At 36.8% G+C, this 25,949-nt stretch overlaps 2 protein-coding genes across 2 annotated transcripts; one reads left to right on the top strand and one right to left on the bottom strand.

Annotated features, from left to right (window-relative positions):
* Positions 1–1,190: 1,190 nt before the first annotated feature.
* SAP30 (Sin3A associated protein 30) lies at positions 1,191–6,665 on the top strand. The gene is made up of 4 exons (XM_032634568.1): positions 1,191–2,133; positions 3,666–3,791; positions 4,194–4,292; positions 6,331–6,665. The coding sequence occupies exons 1-4, from the start codon at positions 1,813–1,815 to the stop codon at positions 6,451–6,453; spliced, it is 669 nt and encodes a 222-aa protein (XP_032490459.1). The 5' UTR covers positions 1,191–1,812; the 3' UTR covers positions 6,454–6,665.
* Positions 6,666–16,056: 9,391 nt separating this feature from the next.
* SCRG1 (stimulator of chondrogenesis 1) lies at positions 16,057–19,229 on the bottom strand. Its single transcript, XM_032634571.1, has 2 exons — positions 18,907–19,229; positions 16,057–16,549 (listed from the first exon to the last, which is right to left on the bottom strand). The coding sequence occupies exons 1-2, from the start codon at positions 19,227–19,229 to the stop codon at positions 16,495–16,497; spliced, it is 378 nt and encodes a 125-aa protein (XP_032490462.1). The 3' UTR covers positions 16,057–16,494.
* Between the last annotated feature and the right edge of the window lie 6,720 nt (positions 19,230–25,949).

Raw genomic sequence — 25,949 nt, 5'->3', positions numbered from 1 at the left:
TTCCTATCCAAGTTGTTCCAAACATATTTAAAAGTTTTCCAATAACTGAAATCAGTTTTAAAAATTTAAATGAATTAAAATTAACAGTTCAGTTTTTCAGTCACAATAACCACATTTCGAGTGCTAATATCCACATGAGGCTAGCAGACACACTGTTGGGCAGTGCAGCTTGAAAAGATAACACAAATACCATTCAGCATCTTTCTTTTGCCCACTACATTTTTTTTTCTTCCTTTGCTATATCCTAAAACATAAGTGCACAGATGGACTGAATGGCACTGAATTTCAGGGCAGATGACAGTTTACATTTTTAAAAATTCATCTGTCAATAAGTTTACTCAGTAAATATAAGAGAACTTTAAAAAAAACCCTACTGCTTTCTACCTTTGTTTAAACAATGGGATAGTTAAACAAGATATACGTACTGATAAATAATGACGCGCTGCAATTAGCAAAGGCGCAGCTTTCGTACTAGCCTCTCCCAACCTTCCACCCCGCCCTCCACACGCACGCACCCACACGTACACATGCACACGCGCGCGCACAGAGACACGTACACAGACACGCGCGCGCCGACGACGATCCCGGAGCTGCGCTTTCCCTGCGCTCTCGGCCGGGCGCGCGCCTTCGGGCTCCGGGAGCCCCAGGCTGACCTAGACTCGGAGGGGCTACACGTCCCTTTTAAATGCTATTAGACCGGCTCCCAGTTCCCTCGAGGAGAAAGCGGAGAGGCAGGGGGTGGAAGCGAAAAGCCGCCCGGTTAAGTCCACTTGTCAGCAGCTCCACCTCAAGAAGCGGCAGTGTGCGCCCCGCAAGCCAGCGCGTTCCTCGCAGGGACAATGCGAGGATCTGGAGGCGGCCTCCAGTTCGACATCGGCCCCATCCCGGCGCCGAGGTCGGGACGCGCGTTTCCCCCCGGCAGGCGCCCTCACAGACAGTCTGGGGCGTCAGTCGGCGGAACTGCTATCAGATACCGTGGTGTTAGCTGCGGGACCTCCGGGACCCGAAAAACACCAGGGCGCCCGTTCTCCTCGGTCTCGGTTTCCCACAAAAATGTGGTCATACCAAAAACTTTTTCCACAGATACGAAAACAGCCCGAAACTTGTTTTCCCACAAGCTCCCTCCCCTTCCCTCCTACTCCCGCCCCCCCGCGTTTTGTGCTTCGCCTCAGGAGTTGAGTGACCTCTTCGTATAGAATGCCAGCTGTGCAAAATTCAGAAGCTAAACACAGCCCAACTTCCCGGGAGAGACCAGAAGCCAGAAAACCTCGCAACCCCAACCACACGCCTCTGTTTTCCCTGTTTTCCCAAAAAAAAAAAAAAAAGGCCCGACCCGCCTCCGCGCCATGAATGCTGGGATAAGTAGTTCCCCTAAACCGCGAAGCGCTGGGTCAGATTGGAGCTCAGGTTGGCTCCCCGGAAGAAAACTACAATTCCCGTGGTGCCATGCGACAGAGTGGAAGGGGCGGGACGGGCAAGGGCGCAACACGCTTGCGCAGGTCGAGGGCCGGAGGGAGGCGGAGGCGCAGTGGTCCAACTGCTGAGGAGTCTCCTCCATGTGACAGTGAGCGGCGTCCCGGCTCCAGGCGACGCCAGATTTTGGTTCCCGACCCCAAGCCCCGTCCACTGTCCCGGCGCCAGCAGACACCGGCAGGCCGGGGGCCCGCAGTGTTGTCCGGAGGCCGCGGGCGCAGAGTGAGTAGCCGCCGCCGGGCAGGTGCCTGAGGGACAGCCTAGACCCCGACGTCTCCCGAGAGGCGAGCGGCGCGGCGAGCGGGGCTTCTGTCAGCGCGTCGCCGCGAGCGCGGGGACATGAACGGCTTCACGCCCGAAGACATGAGCCGCGGCGGGGACGCGGCCGCCGCCGTGGCCGCCGTGGTCGCTGCTGCTGCCGCCGCCGCCGCCGCCTCGGCCGGGAACGGGGCCGGAGCGGGCGCCGGGGCCGAGGTGCCGGGCGCCGGTGGGGTCTCGGCAGCGGGGCCCCCGGGAGCGGCCGGGCCGGGCCCGGGGCAGCTGTGCTGTCTGCGCGAGGACGGCGAGCGGTGCGGCCGGGCGGCGGGCAACGCCAGCTTCAGCAAGAGGATCCAGAAGAGCATCTCCCAGAAGAAGGTGAAGATCGAGCTGGATAAGAGCGTAAGTGACGGCGGGACGGGCCTGCCCTGCGCGCCCCGCGGGCGCTTGGGAAGTGGAGCAGACGCGACGTCGGTGGGGTGCGGGGCCCCCAGACCTGGGCGCAGCGCGAGCCCGTTCCGGCGTCTCTAGTAGGAAGCAAACAACAAAGTGCTGCAACTCGGCCCTCCGCCCGCAGCCGACAGGCTCGCGCGCCGCGGACCCGCGCCCGCGCGCGACCCCACCCGCGCCCTGCCTCCCCCTCCTCCTCCGCGGGGGCCGGGGCGCGAAACAAAGGGGGCGGCCGAGCAGAGGGCCCGGAGTAGCTGTCCTGCAGCCCGGCGGCTCCTGGTGGAACGGAGGCGCCTTCTTTGTTTTGCTGCCCGAGCCGGCGCTCGGCCCCGGGGAGTATCTCCCCCGGTCTGGGGACAGTGGAGTGCTGGTAGGGCCTGACGCCGCGGGCGACAAGGATCCCGTTCCCCGTCCCGCGGGCGCGGGTGCAGGGGACGTCTGGCTGCGAGCCGAGCGGCCGTGTCAGCATCCCGGGCAGCCGCTCCCAACGTGGGGAGCGCGCAGCCTCTGCGGTTTTGCCCTCCGTTTGGCAGCCATCAGGGTTTCTTTCTTCGTCCTTTCGCACGTTTGTTCTTTTGACCGTCGCTGAGGTTTTTAGAAACGGCCATTTCCACTTACCGGAGCTCTGGGCGACCGTAATAAATAACAAGATGCAAGAGCCGGCACACATCGTGCATCTTTTTAGCTTGCACTTAGCTTAATTTAAAAGCCTATTAGCTCAGTCCTCAATTGTTTTTTTTTAAGGAGTAACTGCTAATGTACGAAACCCGGTAGTTCAGATGTTACCGTACAGCTCTCAGAACTATGTAATTAAGGTTTTCTGCCTATTCAGTTAGTTCCTCCGTCGTGTTCATGAGAAACTTTTCAGGTATACTTGAATAATTTCACATTGCTTTGGTTGGAAAAACGTATTACTGATAAATGCATTTATTTAATACGGAGAGAAGTTCATAATTCAAATTTAAATTTAGGATGTGAAATCAGCGACTTATTTGTAAAAATGGGTAGTTTTGTGCTCGATTATAATTTGAGTATTAAGTTAGCAAGGTTAGGAAGCATACATTACGGTATTTTAATTAAAATGCTCTTTAAGTAGAGAAGATGCTATCAAATAGCAAAATTGTGAACAGCATCATTTTCCCCTTGTTAAAAAAAAAAACAGCATGACTGAACTAATCTAGTTCACCATCGCTGCAATTTGATGACAGAATCCAGATGGTAGGAATTTCTCGTTCTTCTCTGCGTCTCGCTTCCCTTACTGGCACCTCTCCCCACCCCACCCCCAATCTTCTTAACAATATTACCAGACATGGTAGGTTTTAACTGGGTTCAGGACTGGAGTTTTAGAAAGAAACGTGCGTTGTCTTAACAATGGCCTGTTAGGACTGTTGTTTTTATTTTTAATAATTCACTGTTACGTATTTTTAATACATAGACACATTTTACGGCAATCATAAGTAGTCTGTGAAACTTTTCTGTTTCAGGCAAGGCATCTTTACATTTGTGATTATCATAAAAACTTAATTCAGAGCGTTCGAAACAGAAGAAAGAGAAAAGGGAGTGATGATGATGGAGGAGATTCACCTGTTCAAGATATTGATACTCCAGAGGTAGGTGAAAGTTTTCATATGTTAAATGTAAATCTTAAGTCCTCCATTCTGAAAGTTTTATTTAAAAAATATGAACAAATTTTAAAAATACTTAAAGCATTTGAAAAATCTGAAAATGAAAGCAAAATTAAATATGGCCAGTTAACATGCAGTTACACATTTGGACTTGTTACAGTTTCAATTGACAACTCTTAGAGCGCTGTTGTCTTATAAGTTCTTTTTTTTGGTCCCTGGTCTTTAATAATTATGCTCAAAAGATTGAAGTGTTTAATACATTTGTAGTTTTGATTATATAAAAGGCATTTTTAATAATGGAGTTAAGTTTTCATTGTGTTGAAATTGCATTGTTGTTATATATAACAAAGCTAAGTCTTTAACAAATGATATGTTAATTTTTTCCAGGTTGATTTATACCAATTACAGGTGAATACACTTAGGAGATACAAAAGACACTTCAAACTCCCAACCAGACCAGGACTTAATAAAGCACAGCTGGTGGAGGTATATATGAGTTTTAAGCTATTTAACCTTTAAATGAGCCTGTTCATATAAAAAAGGGTCATTAAATGCTAGTGACGTTGTTAATGTAGCATATATAACAATACCTTTTATCAGGAGTTAGAAAAATCAAAGTTAGTAAAAAATCTATTGTGGAAGAAATGTTTGTCTACCACGTAGGAAATTCCTTTGTGTAATGACTACTCAATGGATTGTGTGCAGTTTTCTAAGCATCTTCCAATAATGACTTTCAGAAATAGTGAGTGAAAGTTTTTTTAATTCTCATTCTAGAAACCTGTTTATTTTAAAATTCTATTTGTTAAGTAAACATTTATTGAACACCTAATTGAGGCATAATAAAATAAATTAATAAACTTTGATGTCTTTGTTAGAATTTATTTTTTGAAGTTTTTGATGGAGTAGGTTTTACAGATAAGCCCCTAAACAGTATTCCCATCCCTGGCTGATTTAACTATTTCAGAACTTGTCCTGGTTGATGTTAGTTTTACTTGAAGCACCCATGTTTTTACATCTAGAATATGCAAAGACTTGTATCCAAGCTTTTACTTATAGTTTCTTGATATAGGAGTTTTATTACTTCAGTGAATTTTAAAAAATTGAGTGTGTTTGTGTTCTCAGGAAATAATAGAGCCAAGAAATCTGTACATCATATTAAGATATTTATAGATTTATATGTTTGTACTTCAATCATATTTAAAAGAAAAATGCTTAACCTATTCAACAGGATATAAGTAAATACATAAATAAGTTTTCTTATATTCTTCAGCTTGAATTTAGTAATCCAACATTTTCTAAAACATGCATATTGAATAAGATAGAAGATGAGTAGAATGCTTTTTAACATTAAGGTCCAGTATATTAACGCTTTAGCTAGAGCTGCATCTTTCCTTCTTGCCTAGGCAACAAAAACCTAATTTTTCTTTAAATTTGATTTAAAAGATCACATCCTTTTTGGATTGTATAGTACATTAATATTAACATAAATATAGATATTGCCTGCCATGATGAAACTATATTGATATATATACAGTTTACTAATCAAGTGGAGGTACCTTTGTTTTGGGACAAATGAGAACTGAAGAAATGATTATTTTAAATGTTACATTTAAATGTATATATTTTTTAAATGCAGAAATCAAACTTGAAGTTTTTGATAATCTGATCTTCTTTTTAAAAAGTTAAATTATTTCTAGAGCTATTTTCTTTTTAGAAATGAGAAATCCAAATAGTCACGAGTGTTGTAACTTACTCAGAAATGCAGGTATTTACAAATGATTCCAGAGTTGAGTGACTGTCCTCCTAAGTCTCTTAATTATCTTTCTCTTTAAGAAGTTTTATCTTCTAGAATCTAAATATGCATATCAGCGCCCCAGTTTAGTCTATTATACTTCTATTGGTAGTTGCAGTGCACAGAATGAAAAGGCAAGAAAGCAGGTAAACATTCTTCAGTGGACATCCCTTTTTCCCTTCTCATTTTCCATCAATAATTTTTATTCAGAATAATTTTCAGGGAACCTTAACAAAAAATATTGCCAATGAATGAATGTAAGTTGTAGCAGACATATTTGTAAGATAATTCATTATTTGTTTCTATAGTACCAAAGCTTTTTCAACTTAATATTTATCCTTTTTCCATAAGTAGGGACTAAACCATTATATGATGCATGTGGACTCCTACATTCTGTTCTGTTTTATTGATATTTGAAGTTTAAAAGTAAAACTACTTAAATCCTAATCTATATCTCAGTTATAAAATTCAAAATAAGTAAAAGGAAATACACATTCTAATTAATATATAGTTAATTGAGTGGGCCAAGGGATCCTTTGAAATCACACTATCTCTTGTTCACAATATCTTACTCTTATATGCTTTTCATCCTGTTGGTTCTTTGTTAAATTTATTTTTAAAAGGAAATAGCTCTTATCACACATTTTCTTTTGATGACAGTATTTTTTACCTAGTTTATAAAATCTGTTAATATCTATAATTTAATTTCCTCAATTTTTTTTTTCTTTATAGATAGTTGGTTGCCACTTTAGGTCAATTCCAGTGAATGAAAAAGACACCTTAACATATTTCATCTACTCAGTGAAGAATGACAAGAACAAGTCAGATCTCAAGGTTGATAGTGGTGTTCACTAGGAGAGATGGAATTGAGAGTAAGACTTGGATGTTCATGTTAAGACTGCTTACTGCTTTTTCACATGTAGAAATGTTCCTTGTGTATTTTTTCTACAGAAGATTTTCTCTGGTTTTATTTTCTTTGTTTCTGAGTCTTAATATTTAGTTGGAAACTCATGTAAAATGAGCTTTCCTAGATTAAAAAATATTTTAAATAAAGGTTATTACTATTATAGTTGCTTCAGTGTATTTATTTTGTGAAACTTGATTTTTATTTTAAACTGACTTTTATTTAAGGATCAGTATTAATTGAGATTTTAATGTGAAGATCATTTTGTTACCTTTTTTCTTTTTTCTTTTTTTAATTCTGAGGAACTAACAGAAGTAACAGATGTAGCACATTTGCTTTCTCTGGGACAGTCTGATTTGGAATTAAGGATATCCTAAATACTATTATTTTTTAAAGTGCTTTTCAGTACTAACAGGTTTGAAATATCAGGAAGAACAAATAGTTTAATGCCTGCCTCCTTCCAAAGAAGACGTAATGTATCAGCAAAGGTAAACACAGTGCTGAAAATTGAAACCTGAACATAGAATTAAATAGTTTGTTGTTTCTTTAAATTTTGTTTTAGTGAAAAGGTATTTATATGGCACAAATATAGAAAGAACCTCTGCACTGCCCCTTAATTTTCAGTCATGTTCTGTACTGTTTACACTGCAGATTAAAGCTAATAAATTGGAGAGATCTAGAAATCTAACAAGATCTTAAAATTTTGGTCATACATAGCTCTGACTTGAGTTCTATATTATTTCCTTTTTATATTTCATTCTCTATCAGTTTTCTCTTAAATATTTTTAACCTCTGCTTTTCCTGAGATTGTATTATTTAACCAGGGTCTTAGAGTTACAAATCAAATTTATAGCTTGTGACATCAGAACAGAACAACAGTTTCAGTGAAGTGTTCTGAGATTGTGGTACAAATTTCAGGATGGAAATGGCCGAGACCATTAATGTAGCTCAGGATATCTCAAGGTTGACATTTGGGCCTGATAATTCTTTATTGTGGGAGGCTGTCCTTTGTGTTGTAGGTTTGGCAGACTCACTGGAGTCCACACACTAGAACCAGTAGTGTTACCAAAAGTGATAACCGAAAATATCTCTAGACATTGTCAAATGTCCCTGGTGGGGACAGAATCACCCCTGATTGGGAACTGCTATGTAGCCAAATTTAAAGAACATACTGGTTCAAAAACAAAAAAAAAGAGAACATACTGGTTCAATAGAAGGTGAGTCTTTGTATTTTTAAGTGTTCTGAGTGTATTGACAGCTAGAAAATAATGGTGAACTCTAACGCTACTGGTCCTTGTTCTTGCTGTGACCATTTAAAGATTTACTTGTTACTTTATTGATGAGCCAGAGCTTGTAATAATTGGTATTACAGAAACCTCTGGTTTCCAGTACTCCAGAAATCTCCATGAGAAGTTTTTTTCTTAGCTGTATGAAGATGAACCACATAGCTACAAGATGTGGTGGTTTATTTGAAGAAAGTATTACCTGTATATTTTATATTTTTACCTAAATCTATAAAGACTTAGTTTTTCAATCGAAACTTGCCTGTAGGCTTATTTTTTCCTATAAAACCACACTCCATTCTTATGAAAAAAGCTTGAAATTATTTGCTGACATTAAAATGTATGTTTATGAATACAATGAATCAATGTTAGCTTCATAGAATTATGTGCATAAAATGTAGTTGTATAAAAAAGTGAAAGAGTAAGAGTTGAGTGTTGATTATCCAGTGAAATTAAATCCTCGTTAGAGCAATGTAAAACATGAAAAATTGAGAACTTAAGAGCCTCCCCAAAGATGAGAGACTCAAGAAGCTGCAGTGTACAAGTTTTACATAAAAATTTTAATTCTTTGCTGTTGGCTTTTAAAAATTACAAGTTTAGTGGAAATCTTTTTACTTACCTATATCTGAACAAGAAAAAGTAAATCTCTGTAAGTATATGGTTTACTTTTAATATTAGAGCACCAGGAAAAGAATCCAAATTTGACTACCATTGGGGTAGAATGTGTAGCAGCAGCTCAAGAAATAAGTTATTTGGTAACTAACTTTTACTGAATAATTTAGCAAAAGGCTAAAACTGTCTGAAATAAATTTCTTTAAGAAAGTAAGCTCTATTATTTCTGCATAAAGTTTTTTATTTAATTGATGTTAGCCTTTAATACAATTTGGTAGTATTTAGTGTGTTCACAATGTGTGCAACCACCAGAGCTCTATTTTAAAAACTTTTCCTTACCCCATAGAAACACTGATAAGTAACTATTCCCAATTCCACCTCTTCCCATCCCCTGATATAACCGCTAATCTTTCTGTTTCTATGGGCTTGCCTATTATGGATATATCATGTAAAGGGAATCATACAGTACATGTCCTTTTGTTTCTGGATTCTTTTTGCTTTACTATTTTCAAGATTTATCTAAATTGCAGCATATATTAGTACTTTTTGCTTTTTATGGTGAATAACAGTCCATTGTGTGAATTTGTTTTTCCAGTCATCCATTGATGGACATTTAGATATTTGGATTTCCACCTTTGGCTATTATGAATAATGCTGCTATAAACATTCGTGTACAAGTTTCTGTGCGGACATGTCTTCATTTTTCTTGGATATATATCTAGGAGTGGAGTTGCTGAGTCACATGGTAATTCTATAACGTTTTGAGGAACCTCCAAACTTTTCCATAGTGGCTGTATCATTGTACATTCCTAACAGCTATTTCTCCAAATTGCTAATACTTGTATTTCCTTTTTTTTTTTTTTTTTATTAAAGCCATCCTAGGTGCGAAGTGGTATCTCACTGTGGTTTTGATTCACATTTCTTTTCAGTTCCTTTGTTCATTTTTAAATTGGGTTGTTTTTGTCGTTGCTGAGTTGCAGGAGTTCTTCCCCCCCCACCCCGGTATGCGGGCCTCTCACTGTTGTGGCCTCTCCCGTTGCAGAGCACAGGCTCCACACACGCAGGCTCAGCAGCCATGGCTCACGGGCCCAGCCGCTCCGTGGCATGTGGGATCTTCCCGGAACGGGGCACGAACCTGTGTCCCCTGCATCGGCAGGTGGACTCTCAACCACTGCGCCACCAGGGAAGCCCCTGTAGGAGTTCTTTATTCTAGGTATTGACTCTACATCCAATATATGATTTACAAATATTTTCTCCCATTCTGTAGATTGCCTTTTCACATTCTTGTTAATGTTCTTTGATGCATAAAAGTTTAAAATTTTTATTTAGTACAATTAATTTTTTTCTTTTGTTGCTTATACTTTTGGTGTCAAGCCTAAGAATCCATTGCCAAATCCAATGTTATAAAGATTAGCCCGTGTGTTTTTTCTAGGAATTTTATAGTTTTAGCTCTTAAATTTAGGGCATTGACCCATTTTGAGTCAATTTTGGTATATGGAGTGAGGTAGAGTTCCAGCTTCATTCTTTTGAATGAGGTTATCCAGTTCCAGCAGTATTTGTTGAAGAGACTGTTTTTTCCCCACTGAATGGTCTTGGCACCTTTGTCAAAAATCAGTTTGCCGTAGATGTTTTGTTTTATTTCTATATTCTCAATTCTGTTCCTTTGGCCTATATTAAGCCAGTACCATACACATTTGACTACTGTAGCCTTGTAGTAGGTTTTAAAATCAGAAGTTTTGGGCTTCCCTGGTGGCGCAGTGGTTGAGAGTCCGCCTGCCGATGCAGGGGACACGGGTTCGTGCCCTGGTCCGGGAGGATCCCACATGCCGCGGAGCGGCTGGGCCCGTGAGCCATGGACGCTGAGCCTGCGTGTCCGGAGCCAGTGCTCCGCAACGGGAGAGGCCACAACTGTGAGAGGCCCGCATACCTCAGAAAAAAAAAAAAAAAAATCAGAAGGTTTGAGTCCTCCCACTTTGTTTTTCTTTTTCAGTATTGTTTAGGATATTTGGGGCCCCTTGCAGTTCCATATGAATTTGAGGATTGGCTTTTCTATTTCTGCAAAAAAAAAAAAAAAGACCATTAGAATTTTGTACTGAATCTGTAGATCGCTTGACAGTTACCATCTTAAAAATGTTAAGTATTTCAATCAGTGAACATGGATTATCTTTCCATTACTTTTAGGTCTTCTTTAATTTCTTTCTGTAATGTTTTGTAGTTTCCAGTGTACAGGTCTTTCACCTCTTTGGTTAAATTTATTCATGATATTTTATCCTTTTTGATGTTATTATAAATGGAATTGTTTTGTTAATATCTTTTTTTGGATTGTTCCTTACTGGTGTATAAAACACTGATTAGTGTGTGTTGACCCTGTTGAATTCATTTATTAGCTCTAGTAGTATTTTTGTGGATTTTATGATATTTTCTATATATGGAATCATGTTATCTTTAAATAGAGATAATTTTACTTCTTCCTTTTTAATTTGGATGCCTTTTATTTATTTTTCTTGCCGAATTGCTCTGACTAGGACTTAAAGTACAATGTTGAGTAGTAGGGATGAAAACAGGCATCCTTTTCTTGTTCTTTATCTTATGAAGGTAGCTTTCAGTCTTTCACCATGGAATATAATGTTAATTGTGGATATATCGTAAATGCTCTTTACTTTATTAAGGAAGTTTCCTTCTATTCTTAGTTTGCTGAGTTTTTTAATCATGAAAGGGTGTTGAATTTTGTCAAATACTTTTTCTATAACTATTGAAGTAATCATATTTTCCTCCCCTTTGTTCTGTTAATTTAGTGTATTACATTGAATTGTTTTCTTTGGTTGAACCACCCTTGCATTCCTGGGATAAATATCACTTGGTTATGGTGTATAATCCTTTTAGCGTGCTGTTGGGTTTGGTTTGTTAGTTATTTTGTTGAAGATTTTTACATCTATATTCATAAGGGATATTGTTCTATATTTTCTTCTGCTGTCTTTATCTGACTTTGTTATCAGGATAATGCTGGCCTCATTGAATGTGTTAGAAAGTGTTCTCTCTTTTTTTATTTTTTGGAAAAATTTGAATAGGAGTGACATTAATTTATCTTTTATATTTTTGAATTCACTAGCAAAACCATCTGGTCCAGGACATTTCTTTGATGGAAAATTTTTGATTATTGATTCAATCTCTACTTATTACAGGGCAGTTGAGGTTTTCTATTTATCCTTGAGTCAGCTTTGGTAATTTTGTGTTTCTAGGAATTTGTCCCTTTCATCTATTTTATTCAATTTGTCGTACAATTGTTCATAGTGTTCTCTTATAATACTTTTAATTTCTGTAAGGTTGGTTGTAATGTCCCTGCTTTTATTTGTAATTCTTGTTATATGTACTTTCTCTCTCTCTTTTTTTTTTTAGTAGTCTAGCTGAGGGTTTGTCAATTTTGTTGATATTTTATTTGGTTTCATTGATTTTTTTTTGTTTTTTTTGGCTGCGTTGGGTCTTCATTGCTGCGTGCGGGCTTTCTCTAGTTGTGGTGAGTGGGGCTACTTTTCATTGCGGTGGGCAGGCTTCTCATTGCAGTGGCTTCTCTTGTTGTGGAGCACAGGCTCTAGGTGCGTGGGCTTCAGTATTTGTGGCACATGGGCTCAGTAGTTGTGGCTTGTGGGCTCTAGAGCGCAGGCTCAGTAGTTGTGGCACGCAGGCTTAGTTGCTCTGCAGCATGGGGGATCTTCCCGGACCAGGGATCGAACCTGTGTCCCCTGCATTGGCAGGCGGATTCTTAACCACTGCACCACCAGGGAAGTCCCTCTGGTTTCTTAAGGTGCAAAGTTCAGTTGATTTGAGATCTTTCTTCTGTATTAATGTATATGTTTGCAGCTATAAATTTCTCTCTGAGTACTTCTTTTGCTGCATCCCATAAGTTTGGTATGTTTTATTTTTGTTTTCATTCATCTCAAAGTATTTTCTGACTTTGCTATTTCTTTCTTCTTTGACTCATTGGTTGTTAAGGATGCATTGTTTAATTTCCACATATTTGTGGATTTTCCTGTTTTTCTTCTGTTATTGATTTCTAGCTTCATTCCATTATGGTTAGAGAAGATAGTTTGTATGATTTCAATTTTTTTAATTTATGGAAAATTGTTTTATGGGCTAACAGACTATCCTGAAGAATGTTCCATGTGCACTTGAGAAGAATGTGTCTTCTGCTATTGTTGGGTGAAGTTCTGTATATGTCTGTTAGGTCTAGGTGGTTTAGAGTATTATTCAAGTCCTCTGTTTCCTTTTTAATTTTCTGTCTAGATGTCTATCCATTATTTAAAGTGAAGTATTGAGACCTCTAACTATTATTGTAGAACTATTTCTCCTTTCAGTTCTGTCAGTGTTTCCTTCATATATTTTCTGGCTCTGTTGTTTGGTGCATATATATCTATAATTTTTATATCTTGTTGTGGATTGACCCTTTTAACTATAAAATGTCTTTCCTTGTCTCTTGTACAATTTTTTTAATTTAAAATCTGTATTGTCTGATTTGTATAGCCATGCCAGTCAGCTCTCTTTTAGCTGCTATTTGTATGGATTTACATAGTTTTGATAGCAAAATTCAGATTATGATCTAGGCAAGTGATGGTGGTTCAAAAATAAATTTTTGTCATGTTATTGCTTATTTATTTAACTGGAGTTAGTTTAAAAGTGTCAAGAAATGTCTTATATGCATATATATTTTTTTAAGTGTGTGTACTGTTTACTATAGAATTTATTCTTTGGGGATTAGGATATTTCTTGTATTTCTTTGTAGCTAAAAGCTGATACTATAAACTTTAGTTTACTATATGCATCATGTCCCAGTTGCATTTATAGTCTACATAGTCAACTATAGTTCTCAAATAATAATCATATTAATTGCTACTAGATTATCATATATGTGTTTGTGTGTGTGTGTATTGTATGTGTGTGTATTCCCTTTAATGCATATTTAAAGTAGACGTCAAGTCAGTTTTATACCCATAGCACCCAACAGGCTTACATTTTGACTTCTAAAACTCTGGAAATGGAGATCACATATACTTCTTTTGTTGAAAATTTACTATAGGTTTTTATTTGTAAAATTCTGAGAGTATATTGGCTACATGTATGGCATGCATTTCTCTCCAGGTATACCACTATACCAAGTTGAGCACATTTTGGTGATACCATTCTATAGAAGTAAATTGAGAAAGCTAATTCAATGTTAATTTACTATACTTTTCTAATATCAGTTTCTCTTTAATTCTTTGACAGAAAAGTTTAGGTTTAGGTGGTTAATGCAGTATGATTTAGAAATATATGAATTTGATAATTTTTTCCTTTTGGGAAAATTATTTTAAAGCCCATAGTATTTTACTGGTAAGATTATTTACATTTTAAAAGTACCTGTCATAATACTTTGCTAAGACAATTTATTATTGAAAGAATTCATGTGTATTTCTGGGCAATTATAAGGAAGTTAAGGTTGCAGAATGAGCTGTGAATGTTCTTACCTGTCCTCTCCCTCTAAGAGTTGTTGCTCATTGTTTTGTTTCTCCATGTTGCTTCCAATTCTCTAATAATCCTTTAGGATTAGTACCTAATCCCAGCAAACAAAAATATTCAAGGAGTCCCTATGGATTATGATGAGGAAAAGAAAAATTTTATCAAGAAGAGATGAGCTATTAGTAAGTATTACTGTCAACTTTGTGCTCAGCACCATGGAATTCATAGTAAGAACAAGAATATAGAAAGTCAAAGATAAAAATACAGAAATTGTTATTCATTTAAGCATTTAACATATATGAACTATCTGAAATGTACTTGTCGCGTACAAATAAAAGTTTGCTTTCCTAAAAAGGAAATAGATTATCTGATGCTATTAAATAAAGCAGTGGTTAAGACTCTAGATGCTAGAGGAAAACTGTCATATTCAAAACCTGGCTTTACTGCTCTGATAATGTAACTTAATATGAGCTACTTAATCTCTAAGCCTTGGCATTTTTGTCCATAGAACAGGAATTGTGATAGTACCTACCTCGTTCAGTTGAACACAGTGTTTACCACAATAGTACATTTTTAATAAAAGCTTAGTTGTCTTTTGTTGTAGCTAAAAGCTATTGAAAAAATAAAGGATCTATTCATTAAATGACTGAATGAGATGTTTGCTTTTAAAAACATATTGATCAAGTCAGAAAAGGTTGCATAGGTAAATTGTGTGAACATTCATGTTTTTACATTTATTTGGTAAAACATATTGACCAAGTCAGAAAAAGTTGTATAAGGTACATTGTGTGAACATTCACGTTTTACATTTATTTGGTAATTTACATAAAAAACAGTGTGTGCTTCTATAATGCATTCATTTCTAAAAGAATGTAATGCAATTTGATATTACAAGTTATTTCCAGAAAGGAGAGAATATGAAGAACAGTCATAATAATCTATAAAATTCCATTTATTAAATATTTAGCTTTTTTCCAAATACTATTTTTCTCATCATGTTTTGAGTGCAGTAATAAGGGAATATTTAGTAAAAAGCCATTGTTGAATTGCCTTGTTTTTTTCTCCCTCAAAGAGCGTCTATACCAAGTAGAAAATGTACTGGTGATTTTCTTTATTTACCTATTCTATGCACTGTTCCAGAAAGGATATAAGACTTCTGTTATTGTGTTAGTTTGACTTTAATACCTGTCAATTCAGTGAAGGAAAAAAAAGCTCAATCAAATCATATACTATGTTGATAAAACAATATATTTGAGTTTTTTTTAAAACAATTCCACTTCTTCATGCATTTTTGTAGAAGTCATCCTATTTGAAAACATGTTCTAAAAAAAAAAAAAAAAAACATGTTCTGACTTATGTTTTTGCAGCTTTTAAGAGGAACTGAATTCTGATTACCTCAAAATTGTTTTGTTTAGCCCAGTAACACCTATTGAACACCGAAACTATTCTGGGTGTGGTCTTGAGAAACAGATCAGGGACCTCCAAGGATGTATTTCAGTGAAACAATGTCACTGTAACTCAAAATGGTTATCTCCTAGATTTACTACAAGTGTGGTGCTTCTCAAACGTTTCCCCACAGCAGTACTTTGTATAGCACCCTCCACTTCTCCTTTGTAGCAGCAGGCTTCACGTTTATAAATATTTGTAATGATTACAGTTTTGTTAGAATACAAGTTCCAAGAGGAGAAGTCCATCTTATTCATTACTACATCCCCAAGTCTTAATAACAGCTGGCACTTAGCGAGTATCTAATAAATTTTTATAGCATGAAGGACTTTCTGAAATTAATTCTGCTGGCTACTCGTCAGTGCACACCTCCAAAGGTGTGGAGCATAGTCCAAAACTGCCTCTAATACCCAGAAAATATCTTTGAAGGCATCCGTTTTATTTACCTTTAAAATTCATGTGACTTTAAATTCTCATCCATTACGTTTCTTTTAATGTGTTTTGTTATTCCCAAGAAAAATGGACACGTCAGGGGTATGTAGCATAGTTTTAAGGATACAACTATATGAGTGTTTTGGAACTGGAACTGTCTTCAAAGTCTGTCTTGATTTTTTAGCAAATACCTTAAACTTGATTTAGCATCTGAAAAATGGGTTTAAGAATACTTATCTTGATGGTTTTGTGGTTTTTTAAGAGAGCAAAATGCAAATGTGCTTAAAGTACTTGGCATACATAGTATATACTCAAATATTGGCTCCCTTTTCCCCCTCTTACTAGGAAACTTCTAGTTTCCCTTCCGAGAACCTCAGTTTATCTCTGGTTCTTTTCATTAAGTATACATGATCTGTCAAGAACTGAAAGTATTCTCCATCTTTGAGCCAGGGTTATGGCTCTTCCTCTGAGGGACAGAATTCTTTTACTGAGCACAGTGAACACCTTGTAGATGAAAATTTTCTAGTCAAAAATTTTAAACAATTTCCACAGAGAAAAATTAAATGGAATTTTTATTACTGCTAATTTAACACAAGTTTACTTAGGCAAGTAAGAATTTATAGAATCTGTGCTTTATTGTACTGCATAGGAACCAGAAATACAGCTACACTGTTAGAGTGTGGTTTGTGGGGAATTAAGAATGGTGTTGTCTGGAATACAGGATGATTCTCAGTGATTGTTGCAAGGAATCACGAAAGAGATCTTTGGTCCAAAGAAGACATCTCTGAAAGAGAGCAGAACATGAATTAAATCCAGCTGAAAGTTAAGATACATGTTAGACTTTTCTGAGCAAGAAATGGACGGTGATTTCCAGGATTTCAGATATGGCTATTCTTTTTAGGTGAATAAAGTACAAAGAGAGTGAGTGGAGGACTTTTGCCACAAGAGCAGCAAAGACCAAGAAGGTAATCAATTCTTCTACTTTCCCCCATCTGCCATGGACATTATGCTGTCGTTTGTCTATAAAGAGAAGGAAAGATTGGGTGATTTCAAAACCTTACAAGCATACCAAAATATTCATTTCTCTGATATGGGTGGGGATATGCCATGAAGTTTAAATCTACAGCTAAGAAACAGAAGATTAAAAATTTGTTGGGAAGTCAATAAGTAAATTTCTAGGTTTTATAGGGAAAGGTGAAATTTTGAGCTACTCAACTCTATCCACTCTTGTTGGAAAGATCACATAAGGTTATGTATAATAAAAATGCACGGTATAATATAAAATTGTGTATATGTGCAAAGTAGTATTATGATTATGGCTCATTAGAAATATACTTAGCATGCAATGTACAGCATGATGACTGTAGCTAACACTGTTGTATGATATATTTGAAAGTTGCTAAGAGAATAGATCCTACAGGTTATCACAAGGAAAAAAAATTTGTAACTATATGAGGTGATTCGTGTTAACTAAACTTATTATGGTAATCATTTCACAATACAGTTGACCCTTGAACAATGCAGCAGTAAGGGGTGCTGAGCCTCTGTGCAGTGGAAAATCCGTGCATAACTTTACAGTCAGTCCTCCATATCTGTGGTTCGACATCCGAGGATTCAGCCAACCATAGATGGGATAGTACTGTGGTATGTATTATGTTTAGTGAAAGAAATTTACGGATAAGTGGACCCATGCAATTCAAACGTGTGTTGTTCAAGGGTCAGCTGTATATGTATATCAACTCATTGTGCTGTACCCCTTAAACTTATACAGTGCTGTATTTAATTATATTCAATGCAACTGGCAAAGTAGAATGGCAAAATAAAATTTGTGTTTATAGGCCAAAAAAAAAAAAAAGAAATATACTTAGATATTTGTTGCTACTGGGAAAACTGTAACCCAAACTCAGATAGAAATTATTTTCATATATCCATACTTCTAGCTCATCCATTAACAATGGATAATCACAAAATTATATCATAAAGTAAGTACATTTCAATAAATTAGTTTCAAGTCTTACAAAAAAGTAAACATGATATTTTAATATTAGATGGCGTTTCATTTATGTAGGAAAAGTTAAATCATTTTATGGAATCAGTTAACTTGAGCTCTTGATATCATTGTTTAATCAAGTGATTCTCAAATTTTATTTTGCATCAGAATCACTTGGAGGGTTTAAGCCATAATTGCTGTGCTTTCTCTCCATTGTTTCTGATTCAGTTGCTTTGGTCTGGGGCCCAGGGATGAACTATGTTTTTAACAAGAACTCAGGTAATGTTGAAGCTGCTGTTCTGGGAACCATACTTAAGAACCAACTGGCTTGGTAGAAAAAATACCCAGGCCAAATCAGAAGACCTGTGTTCTAGTCTCAGTGCTGATATTAGCTAGCTATGTGGGTTGGTGGTCATTTTACCTCTGTACACCTTTCTTTGATAAGATGGTTATATCTGCCCTTTCTAGCTCACAGATTTCTTAGAAAAATGAAAAATATGATGATATGTTGAAAGTAATTTGAAAAAGCTGATTTCAATATGAAGTAGCCAAGATCATAGTATTTGAGCTTCCTCAATAACCAGGAGAAGATTATTTTAAAATCAAGAGCTATAAATATTTATTTATTTATCTACCTTTGTATTATACTTAAAATACATCTACTTTCCAAGTCAGTGGACAATCTCTATTCAGTTAATTTCTGGTTAACTCATACATAGAGCTAGAAAGTTTTTCTTTCACCATTACCAAACTTTCCATCCAGTTACTTGATCTGTTTACTGGGATCTTTTATCTAAAGCCTTCTATTAGTTTTCAAATTAGTTTAAGATGTCAGCCTTGAAGGTGACTTCAGCTACCAGAAGATTTTTGTGTGTGGTTAAAAATCAGATAGGAAAATTAGAATTTAATAGATTGGAGTGTTATTAATTTCTTGTATCTCATTTAGTTTTACTAAAATCTGCCAAACTCTGTCTCTTAAATGAAAACATTCATTTCGGTACATATGGTGATGATCCTAAAAAATAGCTGAGATTTGAACAGGGTTTTACTGAAAAGGGTGATTAATTTTAGCACACTCATTATGAAGGTGTCTTAGAGAGTCGTTGTACATACACTTCACAGCAGTATGTTTTGTGATTGCATTTCCTTACTTTGGGCAGCAGAGCAATTCACTGAAGTTGCAGTAACAGATCATCTCACATCCCTTCCCATCCCAGAAGTGATCTTGGATGTTTACATCAATCTTTGTCAGGTCAGCTACTCCTTCTGGAAGACTGTGACAGTTGCGATCTTCCAGTATCTTTCTGTAGCAGGAGAGGCGATTTGCAGGCATGGCTTGGACTCCTAGCAGCAAAGTTAGTCCAACGGTGACAGCAAGTACTATAAATTTCATTTTGGCTTTTGGCCTGAGATAGAAGAAGAAACAAAATGTATCAGTGTTTATATGTTTGTTTGGTTTAAAAATGGAATTCATCTGAACATAAAGTCCTGCAGCATTCTCATAAACTCTTGAATAGAAAGAGTGGGCATTGATTTTTTCCACTATCTTTGAATGTCTCTCAAGTTTAGTTTTATGACCACCTACAATAAAAATCACTTAGAATATTTGTTAAAAATGACATGCCTGAGCTCCACAAAGAAATATTGAGTGAGAGTTATGTGAGGGAGGGGAAAGGGAGATAGTGGGAAGAGCCAGAATCTGTGTTTTTAAGGACCCAAAGTCATTTTTTTCAGTATATTCAGTAGAGAAAAACTGCTTTGTAAGGTGATAAAACTCAAGTAAATTTCTGGAACAAATAACATCATTGTGTACAGTGATTCTTGACCTTGCCTATCCAACAACATTGTCCAAGAATCTGGGTCCAGCCCTGACAGAAACAAAAAGCCCAGTTATCCTGACATTGACAGATTATATTCTATAGAGATATTTATAGTTAAGTTTTTAAAACTTTCAGAATTATTTTGGGGACCCATTTTTGTTGCATATTTTTAGTAATTGTGAACTCGTCTCCCACATGGGTTACATTTTAGCCTCAGTTGAAAACAGAGGCTTGAATTCCCCATAAGAGGCATTTACCCTGTTCTTGAACACCTCCCGTGATGGGAAACTCATTGTTGACTAAATCCATATATTCCACTGCTACAGTTCTAACGTTTCCCTTACTGGAAAATATTTTTCTGTGGCTTCCACCCACCAGTTCTAGTTTGAACTCTTGGGGTCATACCGCAAGTCTAATTCCTCTTTCAGGAGATAACACTTTAAGTATCGTATCTGCGTACAACTATAGAATATGCATTATCTATTGAATCACGTTTTTCTGGCTTCCATGTTAAACATGAAGAAAATGGAGGCTCTTGTAGTAAAGGAAGACTAGCAAAGTAGTTGGAGGAAACAGAATCAGACTCCACAGCCATTGGGATTTCATCTTGTTGGCAGGTGCTGAAGTGTCTTTCCTACCTCTGGAGTATTAAAAAGGGAGGAAGAGGGCTTCCTGGTGGCGCAGTGGTTGAGAGTCCGCCTGCCAATGCAGGGACACGGGTTCGTGCCCTGGTCCGGGAAGATCCCACATGCCACAGAGCGGCTGGGCCCGTGAGCCATGGCCGCTGGACCTGTGCGTCTGGAGCCTGTGCTCCGCAGCGGGAGAGGCCACAGCGGTGAGGGGCCTGCGTACCGCCAAAAAAAAAAAAAAAAAAGGGAAGAATACAGATATGTTTATTGTACGATGAAAGAAAACAATATTGTTGAAAGGAAATTTTACTATGAAGTTTTCAGTGATTAGATGCACCTCAAAGGTCAGTTATTTTAGGTAAGATAATTATTTTAGAGCAGTTTGGCTTACAATGAAATGGAAAGGTAGCTGCAGATTCCCATGTACCCCCTGCCCCACACATGCACAGTCTCCCATGTTATCAACATCCGTCACCACATGGTACATTTTACCAAGGATGACCCTACATTGACACATCCGAATCACCCCAAGTCCATAGTTGGCCTTCGGTTTTCATGCCTTGTGTTGTACATTCTATGGATTGGACAAATGTGTAATGGCTTATACCCATCATTTAAATATCACACATGGTATTTTCACTGCCCTAAAAGTCCACTGCGCTCTGCCTATTCATCTCTCCCCACCAACCCCCAGCCCCACAGCAACGACTGGTCCTTCTTATTGTCTTCATAGTTTCACCTTTTCCATAATGTCCTATAGATGAATCACAGTATGTCACCTTTTCATATTGGCTTCTTTCATTTAGTAATATGCTTTTAAAGTTCCTCCATGTCTTTTCATGGCTTGACAGAGCTATCTTTATTTTTTAGCACTGGATAATATTCCATTGTCTGGATGTACCACAGTTTATTTATCCATTCACCTACTGAAGAACATCTTGGTGGCTTCCAAGTTTTGCCAATTATAAATAAAGCTGCTGTAAACATCCTCATGCAGGTTTTTATGTGGACATGTTTTTAACCTCTGTGGATAAATACAAAGGAGCATGATTGCTGGATTATATGCTAAGATTATGTTTAGTTTTGTAAGAAACCATCAAACTGTCTTCCAAAGTGGCTGGATTATTTTGCATTCCCACCAGCAATGAATGAGAGTTCCTGTTATGCCATATTCTCAGCAGCTTTTGGTGTTGTCAGTGTTGTGGATTTTGGCCATTCTACTAGGTGTGTAGTGGTCTCTCATTGTTTTAATTTGCATTTCCTGATGACATATGATGTGGAGCATCTTTTCATATGCTTATTTGCCATCTGTATATCTTCTTTGGTGAAGTGTCTGTTAAAATCTTTGGCCCATTTTTAAAGTCAGGTTGTTTGTTTTCTTATTGTTGAATTTTAAGTGTTCTTTGTACAGTTTGGATAACAGTCCTTCAGCAGATGTGCCTTTTGCACATATTTTCTCCAAGTCTGTGGCTTATCTTCTAATCCTCTTAATATTTTCTTTCAAAGAGCAGGTGTTTTTAATTTTAATGAAGTCCAGCTTATTAATTATTTTTTCATATATCATGTCTTTGGTATTGTGTCTGAAAAGGCATCACCAAACCCAAGATCATCTAGATTTTGTCCTATGTTATCTTCTAGGAGTTTTAGAGTTTTGTACTTTACTTTTAGGTCTGTGATCCATTTTGAGTTAATTTCTTGTGAAGGGTGTAAAGCCTGTGTTTATATTCATATTGGGGCATGTGGATGTCTGGTTGTTCCAGCACCATTTGTTGAAGAGACTGTCTTTCACATTGTATTGCTTTTTGCTCTTTTGTCAAAGATCAGTTAACTATATTTATAGAATTCTATTTCTGAGCTCTCTATTCTGTTCCATTGACCTATTTGTCTATTCTTCCACCAGTACCACACTGTGTTGATTACTGTAGCTTTATTGTTAGTCTTAAAGTCAGGTAGTGTCAGTCCTCCAACTTTGTTCTTTTCTTTCAATATTGTGTCGGCTATTCTGGGTCTTTTGCCTTTCCATATAAACTTTAGAATCAGTTTATCAATGTCCACAAAATAACTTTCTGGGATTTTTATTGGGATTGTATTGAATCTGTACATCAAGTTGAGAAGAACTGGCATCTTGACAATATTGAGTCTTCCTATCTCCGTGAACATGGAATATGGAATATCTTTCCACTTATTTAGTTCTTTGGTTATGTTCAACAGTTTTGTAGTTTTTCCTCATATAGATCTCGTTGTATATATTTTGTTAGATTTATACCTAAGTATTTCATTTTGGGAAGGTGCTAATTTTCAAACTCCGCTTACTCATTTTTAGTAGATAGGAAAGCAGTTGACTTTTATATATTAACCTTCTACCCTACAACTTTGCTATGATTTAGTTCCAGTAGTTTTTTGTTGAGTCTTTTGTATTTTCTACATAGACAACCTGTCATCTGCAAACAAAGATAGTATTATGTCTTCCTTCCCACTCTGTATACTTTATATTTCCTTTTCTTCCCTTATTGCATTAGCAAGGGCTTCCAGTATGATGTTGAAAAGGAGTTGTGAGAGTCAACATCCTTACCTTGTACCTGATGTTAGCGGGAAAGCTTCAAGTTTCCCACCATTAAGTATAATGTTACCTGAAGGTTTCTTTAGACAATCTTTATCAAGTTGAGAACATTCCCCTCTATTTTTAGTTTACTGAGAGTTTTTATCATGCTTGAGTTTAAATTTTATCAGATGCTTCTCCTGCATCTATTGATATGATCATGTGATTTTTCTTTTTTAGTCTGTCAATGTGATGGATTACATTAATTGACTTTCAAATGTTGAACCAGCCTTGCATACCTGGGATAAATCCCACTTGATTTTGGTGTATCATTCTTTTTATACTTGTTTGGATTCAGTCTGCTAATAATTTGTTGAGGATTTTTGCATCTATGTTCATGAGAGATATTGGTCTGTAGTTTTGTTTTCTTGTGGTGTCTTTGGCTGGTTTGGGTATTAGGGTAATGCTGGCCTCATAGAATGAGTTAGGAAGTATTCCCTATGCTTCTATGCTTTGAAAGAGATTGTAGAGATTTGATATACTTTGTTCCCTAACTGTTTGATAGAATTCACCAGGGAACCCATCTGGCCTGGAGATTTCTGTTTCGGGAGGTTATTAATTACTGATTCAATTTCTTTAGTAGATACAGATCTACTCACATCATGTATTTCTTCCTGTGTGAATTTTGATAGATTGTGTCTTTCAAGGAATTGGTTCATTTCATCTAGGTTATCAAATTTGTGGGCTTTTCCTTTATTATCCTTTAACTTTCCATGTGATCTGTAGTAATGTCCCCTCTTTCATTTCAGATATTAGTAATTTTGTGTCCTCTCCTTTTTTTTTCCTTAGTTAGCCTGGCTAGAGGCTTATTAGTTTTATAGATCTTTTCAAAGAACCATGTTATGGCTTCATTGATTTTCTGTGTTGATTTCCTGTTTTCAATTTTATTGATTTCTGCTCTAATTCTTACTATTTCTTTTCTTCTGCTTACTTTGGAGCAAATTTAATTTGCTCTTTTTCTAGTTTCCTAAGGTAGAAACTTAGATGATTGATTTTAGATCTCTCTTCTTTTCTAATATATGCATTCATTGCCTTCATAAATTTCCCTCTATGCACTGCTTTTGCTGCATCCTGCAAATTTGGTAAGTTGTGTTTTCATTTTCATTAAGTTCAAAATATTAAAAATTTCTCAAGATTTCTTCTTTGACCTATGTGTTTATTTAGAAATGTGTTTAATCTCTACATGTTCTTCTGTTTTCCAGTTATCTTTCTGTTATTGATTTCTAGTTTAATTCCACTGTGGTCTCAGAGCAGACCTTGTGTGACTTCTTTTAAATTAGGTAAGATGTGTTTTATGGCTCAGAATGTTGTCTGTCTAGGTGAATGTTGCAGGTGAGCTTGAGAAAGACGTGTATTCTGTTGTTGGGTGAAGTGATCTACAGATATCTATTATATCAAGTTGATTGGTGGTGTTGTTGAGTCCAACTATGTCCTTTCTGATTTTCTGCCTGCTGGATCTCTCCATTTCTGAGGGAGGGGTGTTGAAACCTCCAACTATGATAGTGGATTCATCTACTTTTCCTTGCAGTTGTATTGGTTTTTTAGCTCATGTAACCTGATACACTGTTGTTAGGCAAGTAACTGTTAAGAATTGTTATGTATTCTTGGAGAATTGACCCCTTTATCATTATGTAATACCCTTCTTTATCCCTGATAACTTTTCTTACTTTGATGTTTGAGCTGTCTGAAATTAATATAGTTCCTCCTGCTTTCTTTTGGTTATTGTTAGCATGATGTATTTTTCTCCATCCATTTACATTTGATCTATATGTGTATTTATATTTAAAGTGAGACAACATATAGTTGGGTCATGCTTTTTTTTTTATGGTTATATTCTTTTAATTAAATCTTTAATTTTATGTAAATGAAATAATGATTTCAGATAGGTCTACCTATCCTTCATAAAATGAAGCAAATCTAAAATCCTTTTAACATACTAATGGTAACTCATTTTCATTGATTAAAGTTACATTTGATTTACTGATAGCTAATATTCATGTCATCATTTTTGAAATCAGAAATAAAATTATGTGTGTACGTGTTCTCAAAGAATAATATACTAGGTTTTATTTTCAGAGATTTTTGAAATGAACTTGAAGATATTTTAAAGTAAGCCAAATATTAGAAAGGTTTTGCTATATTCCACTGAAGCAGTAAGGGTCATGCTTTTTGATCCATTCTGACAACCTCTGTCTTGTAATTGGTGCATTTAGATCATTGACGTTCAACATTGACATTGATATAGTTAGATTAGGATCTGCTATGCTTATTATTGTTTTCTGTTTATTGCTATTGTTCCTATTTTTCTCTTCCACTCTTTTTCTGCCTCCTTTTCTGGTTTCAATTGAGCATTTTCCTATGATTCCATTTCTCCCCTTTCTTAACGTATTAGTTATACTTTTTCTTTTTTACTTTTCAGTGGTTGCCATAGTGTTTGCAGTATTCATTTATACCTAACCGAACTCTGCTTTCAAATAATATTATAACACTTCACAGTACAGTAATGTGAGTACCTCATAATAAAATAATTCTAATTCCTTCCTCTCATTCCTTGTATCATTGCTGCCATTCATAAGCATATATATCTATACATATATATATCTTTATCTATATACACATATAACATAGATAGTTGAATACATTGTTGCTATTATTTTGAACAAACCGCTACCTCTTAGATCCATTAAGAATAAGAAGAATAAAAGTTTATTTTACCTTCTCTTATTCTAATTCAGTGCTTTTACTTTATGTAGATCCAAATTCCTAACCTATATTATTTTCCTTCTCTTGAAAGAACTTTTAACATTTTTCACAAGGCTGGTTTACTGGCTGTGAATTCTCTCAATTTTTGTTTGTCTGAGAAAGTCTTTATTTCTCCTTTACTTTTGAAGGATAATTTTGCATAGTACAGAATTCTAGGTTGGTAATTTTTTTTTCAACATTTTATTTCATTCCACTCTCTTCTTGTTTGCACAGTTTCTGAGAAGTTGGATGTAATTCTTTTCTTTGTTCCTCTGTAGGTAAGGTGATTTTTCCCCCTCTGGCATCTTCTAGGGACCTTTTCTTTATCTTTGTTTTTCTGTAGTTTGAAAATTATCTCCCCACGTGTAGATTTTGTGTGTGTGTGTGTGGTATGCGGGCCTCTC

Source organism: Phocoena sinus, chromosome 6 (assembly GCF_008692025.1).
Source record: "Phocoena sinus isolate mPhoSin1 chromosome 6, mPhoSin1.pri, whole genome shotgun sequence".
Lineage (NCBI taxonomy): Eukaryota > Metazoa > Chordata > Mammalia > Artiodactyla > Phocoenidae > Phocoena > Phocoena sinus.
This window is presented reverse-complemented; position numbering and strand designations above follow the sequence as displayed.